This window comes from Dermacentor andersoni, chromosome 4, assembly GCF_023375885.2.
Source record: "Dermacentor andersoni chromosome 4, qqDerAnde1_hic_scaffold, whole genome shotgun sequence".
Lineage (NCBI taxonomy): Eukaryota > Metazoa > Arthropoda > Arachnida > Ixodida > Ixodidae > Dermacentor > Dermacentor andersoni.
In genome coordinates, this window is record NC_092817.1 from 58,733,610 (window position 1) to 58,745,867 (window position 12,258).

Here is a 12,258-nt window from a genome sequence, read left to right on the forward strand (position 1 = left end):
TTTTGTTATGCAGTGCTAACAGACTCCCAAGAATCTGCAGCACCGTGTTTACTTGCCCAAGATTTGTGAGCTTTAAAGATTGTGATAAATTTTCTGATATTTGATATTCGATTTGATATACGGCTTTCTTTTTATTATTCAATTTGATATTCAATTCTAAATCTACTATTTGGTATTCATACACTCCTACTTACTAAGCCTATCTAGGAAGTGTTCTAGGTGACTGTGGAGATTTTTGAACTGCTGGAACATTGAAGCCTGAACATAAAAAATAGCAAAGATTTTTTTTAATATGACTCTGTTACACAGAGCTTCAAAAGTATGAGTAAGTGAAAGTAAAATAGGCAATGCAAAGTACATGTTCATACCAACAAGGAAAAACAACAGCTTGCCAATTACTCGCCACCTGTGCCCTGTGTTATTCTGTCCTTCATTTCATTGCTCATGTCGTTTTTATTGTCAGTATGATGCAACTTGCCTCATTGGCCACTTTGACTTCATGTATGTGTTCGTGTTTCTTCCTCACAGCATCAGGTGTGAATGTGCCCCTGCTTGTTCAGCAGAACCTGTTGTTGGGCATGATCTGTGCCACTCAAGTGCTGACCTCGCAGCAGCTGGTGCTGAGGCAGGTCTTGCTTCAGAATGTGCCCACAGAGCAGCAGCCACAGCTGCAGCACCAACACCAGGCAGCCGCAACAGCAGCAACAGCAGCACCTAGTGCTGAAGATGATGTCACAGCTGAGATGCATTCTCCCATCACCCTTATTGAGCAGGTTATGGCCACAGCAACACAGCCATCACCTTTGAGGCCTGTCTTTGGGAGGCAGGAGCTTGAGGTTAGTTGATGCATGTCAGAGAAGATCAGAAACTGAGAGAAGAAAAAATGCTAGCACTGCTACTTTAAACAAGGTGGAACACCAATGGATATGAGCATGACTACAGGGCACTTCATACTCATGGTAATATCTGCTAGTCTTCCATCATCTTTAATGTAGCATTGAGAGCACACTTCTAAGACTTCACACAAACCAGCCTCGTAGGAAGCTTTGACAATGTGGAACAGCTACCTTAGCATGAATGGCACAACAGAGAATTTTGTGGGGTTTTGTCGGAAGTTTAGTAAGGAAAAGATGTGATAATAAATCAGAATCAGTCGCGCAGAATTTTTGTGAGCTCCATGCTGATGATATAGACTTGTTGCTAGGACATTTGGATTCAAATACAGAGGTTGAAAAGTAAATAAGAATCCCAGCTGAAGCATCATCCCTTTAGCCTAACATTCATACGGCAACAACGTGGCTAGATTCGTACATTCAGTCAGGGCTAAATCAAATAGAGGGTCCTGCATACTGTTTTGGTAGATCTACAGTTTATTATACCAGTGCACTGAGCGATCACGTACGTAGATGAGCCGGGGCTGGGAGGCAAGGACAGTTACCCTTTGCCGATGGTTCAATGTAGCCCTGGTTGGTCGCCACCGTTATGGAGGGTGCACAACGACACTGACGTGGGTTGTGGTCAGTCAAGCAAAAGTGCTGCGTGTGATTAGTGAACTGAACGCTACAGTTTATTATGCAGTTAAGGGGGTACGAGGCACTTCAAAAAACTTTATTTTTCCGACAACCTAAATGAAATTTGCACAGTTAATTAATTTTTATGAGCTGATTTCTAAACTAAAATTTTTCTTTCTATGATAAATCTTTTTTATGAAATCTAAAGCACTATGTTCTTTGTTTGAAGCCTAATTAGCTAATTAACAGCAACTTGCACGGTAACATACAGCACAGGAAATCAATTGTGAGTGTTCATGTTTTCATAGTGTGTCGTAAGCTATACATCGTTGTTTTAGGCCATGTTGAAGCAAAGTTATCAGTTGTCAAACTTAAGTAATAAAAAATGCCCATTTTCGATTATCAAGGTGGGCATTTTTTTATGACTAAGCTTGACAACCTATAACTTCGCTTCAAAATGGCCTAGAAGAATGATTTATAGCTTACGACACACTATGAACATTCACAATCGATTCCGTGTGCTGTACGATACCGTGCAAGTTGCTGTTAATTAGCTAATTAGGCTCCAAACAAATAACATACTGTTTTCGATATTATAAAAAATATTTATTATAAAAACGACAAACTTGCATTTTTTAAATTAGCTGGTAGAAATACATTAACAGGGCAAATTTCAGTCACATTGTTTAAAAAATTGAAATAGTCTTTTTGAAGTGCCTCGTTCCCCCCTTCAACCTCGATATAACAAAGTTAGCAAAATCAGGAATTTGCATCATTGTATAGAAATTTTGTTACATTGAAATGTTATCCTTTATGCGAACAAGCACAGTCGCCGATGGATTTTTCTTACATGAAAGGGGCTGCAAAGTTCTCTGTATGTTCGGGCATTCGTAAAAAGCAAATTTGAATGAGAAACAAAATCATTTCGTTGAATTTGAGAGTCAGCGATAAAATATGAGGTTTCATGCCATGTCAATGATACAGTAAAAGCTCGTTAATTCAAATTCTGCGGGGATGCTATGAAAATTTGAATTATACAAATTTTGAACTAAAGAAAGTCAGAAAAAAAAATTGCTCGGTTAAGGCGCCTATATACAGTCGAACCCGACTATATATCGAACCTATAGAAGCTGCTCCAACTCCTTAGACAATGTGGAAAAGTGCATTCGTCGCAGGCAGCGAAATTGCCCAAGCAGAAGAAGATGCAGGACTATTTGATGCGAAACTAAGCTACAGTAGTTTCATCAATAAAGTGATTTTATAAATGGTATGTTCTATTATGACATCCAATTATTTGGCAGGGTTATATCGAATTATGCTCTATATCGAACTGATAGGGGTTTTTTTGCGAGTTCAATATGGCCCGATTCGACTGTAGTCCGACATAGCACGAGCGCGCGTGTGCACACGCTATGTCACGTTGGTGTGAACAACAACATCCATAGTTCGAAGCACTGGCGTAGCCAATGTAACTGGACGCAGCCAACTTGGTCAGACGTGCCCGATGTCGAGATGGCTCTTGCTCCATCCGCGGGGTCGTCGTGCTGACTGCACCAACCCACAATGCATGGCGAGGAGAAAAAGAAATGTTGCAATTTAGCCCAAAAGGTGAAGCATCGATTGCGATAGCAAATTAGTAGATAGCTATACAAAGAGGATAGTAGTTTTATCGGCCATATAAGCTTTTAAACATTTGATTACTAACTAAATTAACAAGCACAGTGTCCCGCGTGCACAGGTAAACATGAACACATCTCGCTCGATGTCTGCGGAAACTAGCAGAAAAACACTGGAGTGAGGAATCGCGGCAGCAGCAGCGAGCGAATCGGCCTTCACACATCTCTCGCTTCAACGCAAATGAAGCGTAGGAAGCATAGTGCATACGAAGCTACCGGCACTACACACACTCTGCAATCATCGCAGACTGCTTTGAAGGTGAGGCCTGCGTGGTTGCGCACTTTGGCCACGTTGCAGATCGCTTTCAAGATATGGCGCCAGCACGGCCATGCCATAAGCAACAGCCGCCAAAGAACATGCCCCCCCCCCCCCCTCCCTCACTTCACCCCTGTGCCTTGCAGGCAACAGGAGAGAGTGCACTTCCGCCCCGCCTTCCTCGCTTGCACATGCGGGATTGAGCCGCGTTCGCCGACTCACCCTCCCACGCTTTCACTCGTACATACGGCGCGCGGCGACAATTTTATCGCCCTTGGAATTATATGGAATGTCACGGCGACATCGATGGCAGAAATGCGCCTGGAGTGTCCATATAATTGCTATGGCAATAAAAGGTGCCCACACCGCTTCACTGACAGTCCCAGACAGCCGTTCAAAGTGTTCAAAGCGGCGCACGGGTTGGGGATCATTCTGTGAATGCTCCGAAGAGAGCAGCTGATGGTGCACGCATCGAATTCTAGAGGGGACAGCATTTTGGCTGGCGCCACGCAAGTGGCGTAGCGTGACTGGCCACAAGCAATGTGCATTGAAAATGTTCAACTAGAAACGTGCCTTTGCACCACCGACACTTGCCGCAGGAACAAGAGACATGCTCTAAAATGCACTCGCGAAACGCACCACAACCTGCTGCGACGTTGGTCTCCATTGTACCTTCACAGTTGCACCAGCTGCACGCTGCTGAGCTCCAATAAACATATAGGCAGCATCTAAACACATATCCCAGCGATGCCTTCCTTTGAGTAATAGCCACAAATCTCGAAGGCTATGTTTTTTGGTAATGTGAGCGCCAATAAAGGTCATGACCACCATGTTTCAGAAATTACCTGGTGCCGCTTCTCACCAGAACAGCTCGTAGAGAAAGAGCGTAGCCTCCAAGATGTAACATGAAAAAAGAAAGAGAAAAAACAGAACATGCAGCGCCACATTCGCGTTTTTGTCTTGGTCTTAAGGAGACGGAGAAGAGCGATCTGCAACAGAGGCATTGGCCATGCCTGGCGAGGCACAAACGCGTCTCCTTCCAGTCAGGCCTAAACAAAGAGCTGCAGATGAAAAGAGCAAAGCTGCACGGCCCACACGGCGACACCAGTGTCGCCAACATGCTCTCGCGCCCTAGCACTCACCCCATCCACGATGGTGTGGAGTTCGAATTATTGGTGGCAGTGCGGATTTCAGTGTGAATCAGCGGGATGCATCACACATTGCTTTCAATACATTGTTGGACAGACCACGGCGGCTACTTCGATTTATCCAAAATTTTGAAATCTGTATCATTATATCGGTGGTACAAAGTGAAGCCAACCACACTTTCACGTCCACACCGCTGCTGTGGCTGGTAGTGCATGCAGCAGATTACCTCTAAAACAGAGTGCACAGGCTGTGTGTGCGGTCAGCCATGCGCAGCCACGGCCGCATTAGAAAAGAGGACACGTGCCAACCTGCCCCCTGCTCCCTTCACCTCAGGTGGAATTAGAATGTGTTTACTTGGGTTGGTCAAATGTGCAAGTGTAATTCAAAAATGCCTTTCCTGAGACCTGTCTCTTTCTCTCCAGGCTTCCGCCATTGCCCTTGTCCAATTCCTGATAGCCGAGGGAACCCGAAAAAGGCGGTCTGCTCAACTGCTTGCTGAACTGGAATGTGCCACTGGCGACACAGTGGAGAATGAGCCGGTGGCAGACAGCCCTATGAGTGAGGAAGGGGCTGCTGCAGACCACTTTGGCAATGATGGAGCAGCAAGCCTGCAGGCTGCTGGTCGGTCACACAGAGCAAAGTCTAAAGGATCCTCATCTCGGCGGTCTTCTCTCTCCACATTGCATGGTCCGGCAGCAACTGCTCCAGCAGCGTTGCCGATCATGCGCCAGCTTGTGGAAATGGGTTTCCCAAGACATGGGGTGGCCATGGCCCTGAATGCCTTAGGTATGTAGTGCTCCAAAGACTAGTACTTCAGTATTTTTGGGTTTCTAGATGAACTCAATGGAACAAGCATATAAGCCTTATTGAAGTACCTGAAATAAGTGGTGCAGCTTGTCTAAACATAGCCAAGAAACACGTAATATTTAATCTAAAGCATCTCTTTCAAGTCATGACTAATTTAGTTTAATATTGACCTTGCACATTATGTTACTGTGTGCATTCTGTTAAATTAAATGGATGAATTTGTTTTACAAACATTTAGAACATATGGTCAAAAGCCGCTTGTCATTGGTTACCTTGTTCTTAACAATGGTGGTAATAGACATGGGATTCTCTTCCTTTTCTAATGAGCTACAAGCCTAAATTAATGCTCCGTCTCAGGCGACCTGGAAATTTGTCATACAAAGTGACATGTGAATAAGGGAAATGCATTAGATGTAGTTTTATTTATTTATTTGTTTGTTTGTTTGTATTTTATTTATTTATTTATTTATTTATTTATTTATTTATTTACTTATTTATACAGTTATACCTCGACATAACAAAGTCAGTAAAGTCATCACTTTACTTTGTTTTTGGAAAGATTGTTTGCGCTGTGTAGACGGTCACAAGTAAGAAGACAGGACAGGCGCAAACCCGACATGACCGCTGATGCTTGGCATGATGAAGGGAGTACACTAAAGGAAGAGCCCGATGTAGAAAAAATGAAGTTTAGCAGAATGCGTTGTTGGGCAAGTTGGTTCATTGTATTTGGTAAGATTGGTTGCGCTTTGTAGACGGTCACAAGTAAGAAGACAGGACAGGCGCAAACCCGACATGACCGCTGATGCTTGGCATGATACTTGACATCGGGCTCTTCCTTTAGTGTTCTCCCTTCATCATGCCAAGCATCAGCGGTCATGTCGGGTTTGCGCCTGTCCTGTCTTCTTACTTGTGACCGTCTACAAAGCGCAACCAATCTTTCCAAATACAATGAACCAACTTGCCCAACAACGCATTCTGCTAAACTTCACTTTGCTGTATCGAAATTTTGTTATACTGTAATTCAACCTTTTATACACATAAGTACACATGCCAACAGATTTCTCTGACACGATAAGGACCAGAAATACAGTCGAGCCTACTTATAACAATACCGGTTTTAACACTCTATCGGTTATAACAGCGAGAAGCTGCTGCACCATCAACTTTATATGTTTTTCATGATGAAATAACCTGCTTCCTACAATGCCCCTATGTTGCATTATCGGTTATAACAATGAAGTCTGGCTGCTGGGTGTCCGTGCCGAAAGGTAATTTCTGCTTCCAGCTTCAGAGTGTCTCCGAAACGAGATTACGTGTCCTCCGGCACTAGGTATGCACATGAAGCTGTCTAAGCCGGTGTACACACTCAGTTTAGCTACGCATGGATGGCTAGGCTAGGGGAGGAGATGCTCGCCCCCCCCCTCTCCACCCCCCCCCCCGTCTCTCCCCTTATGCTCGCTCAAAGACAACGCACATCAAGCCACCATCATTCCTGGCTCATCTTCGCACCCTTTTGGTGGCAACCCCAGCCCACATCATCACGCGAGGCGAGGCATGTAGGATCTTATTGTATTTGGACTTTATACTGGGCCTGACAGCAAGGGGATCTCACATTTACACTGCTACTCATGTTCATCAGATGCTGCTCCGCTTCGGGAGCAGCTTTCTGTTGCACAATGTGCGATTTGAGAGGTGCATTCGCAAGAAACGGTATATAATTCAACCAGTTGACCATCTACATCAGCTGCAGTTTCCATTTATTGCCTCTGTATTTGTGACAGCAGTGAAGTTTTATTATACTGAAATTGCATATAGACACACTTCGTTATATGGGAGTTTTAATATATGGGGTCCTATGACAAGAAGGTTTAGAAAGCTAATTACTTCATTGTATCAAAAATTTTGTTATGTTGAAGTTCATCATATCGAGGTTTAACTGTAATTTAAAAAAAAAGAGAGAGACGAGTCCCAGCAAGATCGCAAATCCACAAGTTCTGCAACATGGCAAAGGCAACAATCTACTGCCTTGCTATGAAGCTTTTTGCCCATAATGATAGGGGTCCACAAGTGTGTATCAAGTTTTGTATCATTTGTATATCATTCATTTCTAAATACACTCATACAGTGTTATGAAAACTTGAAGTTCGAGTGAGCAAATGGTCAGGTTGATGGAAAATTTGATGGCACCCTTGATGGCACCCTTCAATTTTTCCATTGGTTAACTTTAATGAAATAACGGTCACATTAACCTTTTAGCTATAGAAGTGTATTTTGCTCACATCTTTACAACAGCAACATGATTATGTATGTCTCTAAGTGCCTCACTATTCTGCTAAGCATGCAAGGGTGCATGAGTGTTTTAGCTGATAATTATAATGAGCTGAATATACTACTGGTGCTAGCATATGGTAGTAACTATGTTTTAGTCTATGTGGTGAGAGAACACTGACAAAATTTTACTAACAGGACATGGAACAAGCCTTCAGTGCTCGTTCATTAATAAACAGTTAATTTACCAGTTGAGGGAAGTTAGTGAAAGTAGCTGTGTTGTTTTTATTTTGTAGGTTTGTAGTGATATACAGGCATGTCAGTCGATTTTACAAGTTAATGTTGTTGGTTCATAAATGATCTTCGTAGCAAGGGACAAAGTATACAGTAATGCAAACATGCAACAAGAGGATTTATCACTCCTTTTATACAAAGCCAGCTAATGGTAGCCAAAATACATACAAGGCAATTCCTCAGCATGTTCCTCAATGGAACATGCTGAGGAATCAAGGAAGTTCAGCTCACCATGTAAGGATACCAAGCAAATAATGTTCACCTGTGTCTGACACCAATGCCTAAGGCAGTCACAGGTGCTGTAATGCAAATTTAGGTGCATTCACGCAATCGTGTTCACCCTTGCCGACGTCATGCTCCGAAAGAGAACAGGAAGGTTCTCGTGGGATAGTTTAACGAAGAGCACCAACAAATGTGTGATTGGCCCCGTGTGTACCGACACCCTGCAACTAAAGAGAAGGAGCAAGTTCCTTATGTACCCGTGTTATCTATGCTGTCAGATGATGCCCCCATCATAACACGCTACATGCTCTCATCGCAGCTGCGTAACTATGGCACCGACTTCTGCCATTGCGTGGGTCATGCAGGAAAGCCAAATGTCAGAAGATGCAAGAGCTGTCTGAATGGCAGCACATGGAAGAAACTCAAGCATTCCCAGCAATGTATGGTATATACAGCATACATAAACTACGAAAGAAGAGCTGTTTGGTGATCTTCTTCTTCAGTAGACTGTGCGTGCTCTGTACCATCTGTAAACATGACTTTGTGCACATTCACTTGTTGCTCTGTAATGAGTCTTTCAGCATCAAGTTTTGACAAAATGTAACTTGCCAAAAAGACTTTTCAAGATGTGCATTCATGTGTGGCATATTGTTTGCAGCTGGCTCCTTCCATGTGATGCCCAGTCCTGAGGCCATTGTGGCTTGGCTCCTGGAGCATGAGCACGAAGTTCCCTGTGTCTCGGATGATGAGAGCATTACATCTCTCGACAACTGCTCAGAGTCTGACTCATTCTCGGATGACCTTTATGAAGAAGAAGGGGGTGGTTCTCTGCCAGAGGTTAGAACCCTTTTTAGTATCATGCTATGTTGGTACCTGATTGGGATTTTTGTCTGTTGAGGAATGACAGTTGTCATGTACATCAGCTCAGGGATTTCCCAGATTTGTTTTACCATGCTCACCATAGTGTTCTTCTTGTGTTTGTGCTAAGCTGTTTTAAAAATTAAATAAGTGGTTGCCTTGCTTTTTGCTGTACATATAATGCTGGTAACTTAACTATGTAGATTGTTTGAACAATACAGCATTAACATCATTAAGCACACCTTTATATTTCGTTGCCCTTCCCCCATGTCAAAAGAAATGTTGGATGAGGTTATCACTAGCACATTTTATAAATCTTTTTTTTGTTGTTGTTGTTGTTGTTGTTGTTATTAAGTGCCAGGCATTACCTTAAAGGGGTCCTGAGCCACCCCTTGAGTTTGGGGAAAAACAAAGCCCGCAGATAGCATGTGCTGCTGTGAACATCTCGGCAAAATTTTGCAGTTGTGCGCAGTGCGAGGGGCTCGCAAGCAGAGTGTGAAGTAACTTTTCTCTCAACTACTCTCTTTTCAACAAAAGCCTGCTTATTGCTCTTTTCTGGACAATTCATTTCATAATATAACAGATTCCCATACGTGGCTGCTATTGGCCAATAGCTGACATCAATCAAGAAAGGTGTTTGGATCAGTGCTCTTCTTCCTACTGTTACTGCATATTGACGCAGTTTATTAAATAGAGGCTTGTTAAAGGGAAAATCTGCTTTAGAATTTCCATAATAATTATATACTTCCGGAAGAAGCCAACTATCGTCTGCTCACGCTTGGTTGCGGCCGCCCACATAAGAATGAAACTTTGGCCACCCTGTTGGAGTCGTAGTCATCAGGTCTCGCTAATATCAACTAGTTTTGAACACTCAACTAGCCTCGAACCACACGAAACTTAAGGTTGGAGCACACACACGGTTACCAGCGCACGCCCACCTCCTAGCCGCTCCTAGCTAGACGCCTTGGCAGACTTCCCTTCATAATGAGAATGCTTCAAAATGTGCAAGTTGAATGTGGCTACTATCCATCGGTCAAACTGGTGCAGGACAAAGCCGCCCCACACCACATAGCACAGTCAGACAGGAGCATATGAGCGTATGTACTCAACCCCTGTCGTGCACAAAGCAAACGCTGTGCATATGCGCTGGAGTTGCACGTTGCTGCAGTCTGCTACGTAGCGTAGATACCGTGGCCGCCACAGGGTCCGCTGGCTGACCGGTCTGCTGGTGAGTCCGCTGCCTGAGCACACTACAGCTCATTGAGGACAGCCACGTTTGGCGCATCGAAGTCACCAAAATCAGAAATAGTGGCGTCTACGTGAACATCCAAAATAAAATTTTAACTGCACACCACGGTGACGTTCAGTAGGTGCAGCATTGTGGGCACACCTCGCTCTGCCGTAGCCTTCACAGTGCAAGTCATTGGAGAGGGAACGGAAGCACTGTGAACGGCATGTTTGATTGCCAATAACTCCGCTTCTGCTGAACAGATTGAAGTACTTTTCACAGCAAAGTATTTCTGAAATATTCTAATTTAACTTCAAATGCATTTCTCGGCTTCGATAAAAAGGTCATTCAAGGCCTATCTAATGTAAGTGTTGTTGAAAGCTTTGTGTGTTACAGCACAAGTATATCTTTTCCAAACCGTAAACTTGTTACATGTTTTCTTGATACGTCCTGTTGACCTTAAACAAGAAATTTAGCGGTGAACTCTTTTGTTGTTTCAGGCACCACCAAGCACAGGCTACCTCTGCAGAGCAGATTTCACAAACAATGATGACTATGCTGTCTATGTTCGGAACCACATTTCACTTGGCATGTTGGTTCAGTGCTGCCGTACGTATGAGGAGGTCCATGAAGGCGACGTTGGCCGTGTTGTAGAGGTGAGTATGATGCTTCCTGGCAAAATTACAGGTTTTGTGAATATTTTAAATCTTCAAATTCATATGTATTATTATATTCTTCATACTCATATTCAACTTGAACACCATTTGCTTAATAGTTTTTGAATATTTGAAGCTAAGCAAATATTAATTTTCTCATTAGCTTTCTTTTTTCCCCTTTTTCTTTAGCGAAACTCATTGTCATTGTAGCATGTTGACTTCGAGCACCATTTATTGTAATTGGCCACTATGTGATAAAGAATGTTTTCTTTTTTTTTTTCATTTGTGTATCTAATCTGTGTCTTTGTTCCTGGTTTGCTGTAATTTTATACACATGTGTCATGGATTATGGCATGACTAGGGCGATATTCCATGGCCAGGTTGGAGACAGCAACATGACGGAAATATAGAGCCAGTGATGAAAAAAAATAAGAGAGAGAACCCTCCACCAGTAAGGCGAGGACTTTGCAACTTTCTTAGTGTAACAAAAGCAGCTGTATGACAAGTGCGTCTTATCAGAAGAAGCCTGCTTTCACAGCTGAGCACATCTCTCTGTTAATATCGTCAACACTGAGCGAGCTGGGCACCTCACACTCACTGAAAATGAAAACCATTTAATGCACCTTTGGTGTTGCCGTACTTCCATGTGGACACACACACACACAAAAAAAGAAGATGTACACTTTTTGGGGGGGTCGGTGGATATGCCTTTCTAAGTGATGGACATGAGAACAGGTATCTGCCACATAATGTATCTGACATGCTATATAGCCATTGACAAAAGGACTGCAGCTTTTCTTCTATGATACATGTTGACCTAAAAGGTGTGATAAGATTAATTGAAACTGGAGTGCAACAGAAGAACACAATAAATTTGAAGCATCAAATACTGATGGTAGGCATGAAATACACTTCAACTGTACATTTAAAGCAAAGAAAATTAAATTCTTGAGGTAAGCAGCACGAAAAATTACCGTGTAGAAAGAAGAGATGGACATAGCACTGAGTCCATCTTTCTTTTTTCTGTCGTGCAATCTTTCTTGATGCTTGCTTCAAGAATAGCATACCAACTCTCCCAACAAACTATTCTCCTCTGCCATCCTTCTGAAGGAAATTAAAGTTTGGAATTGAACCTTAGCTTATAACTTGCCTGTTACTGGAACTCTACTGACTATGGTATACATTCACTGGCACTAACATGCATCCAGACTAGCTGCTCAGAAATTTCAGTTAACGTATCACCTTTCTCCTATAAGCACTAGATGTGAGCAAGAAATGTCGTGAAAGTTCGCCAGCGCCGTATCAATATCTGTTCGAATGGTGATAAGTGTTT

At 43.0% G+C, this 12,258-nt stretch overlaps 1 protein-coding gene across 8 annotated transcripts in view; it reads left to right on the plus strand.

Moving 5' to 3' along the window:
* HERC2 (E3 ubiquitin-protein ligase HERC2) overlaps positions 1-12,258 on the plus strand; it is a 180,132-nt gene that overhangs the window by 105,496 nt on the left and 62,378 nt on the right. For all 8 annotated transcript variants that reach the window (XM_055073822.2, XM_055073825.2, XM_055073824.2 and 5 more), the window contains 4 exons: positions 529-836; positions 5,015-5,378; positions 8,842-9,020; positions 10,770-10,925. In XM_055073822.2, the coding sequence (XP_054929797.1) occupies positions 529-836; positions 5,015-5,378; positions 8,842-9,020; positions 10,770-10,925 (1,007 nt within the window). The remainder of the gene's footprint in view (positions 1-528; positions 837-5,014; positions 5,379-8,841; positions 9,021-10,769; positions 10,926-12,258) is intronic.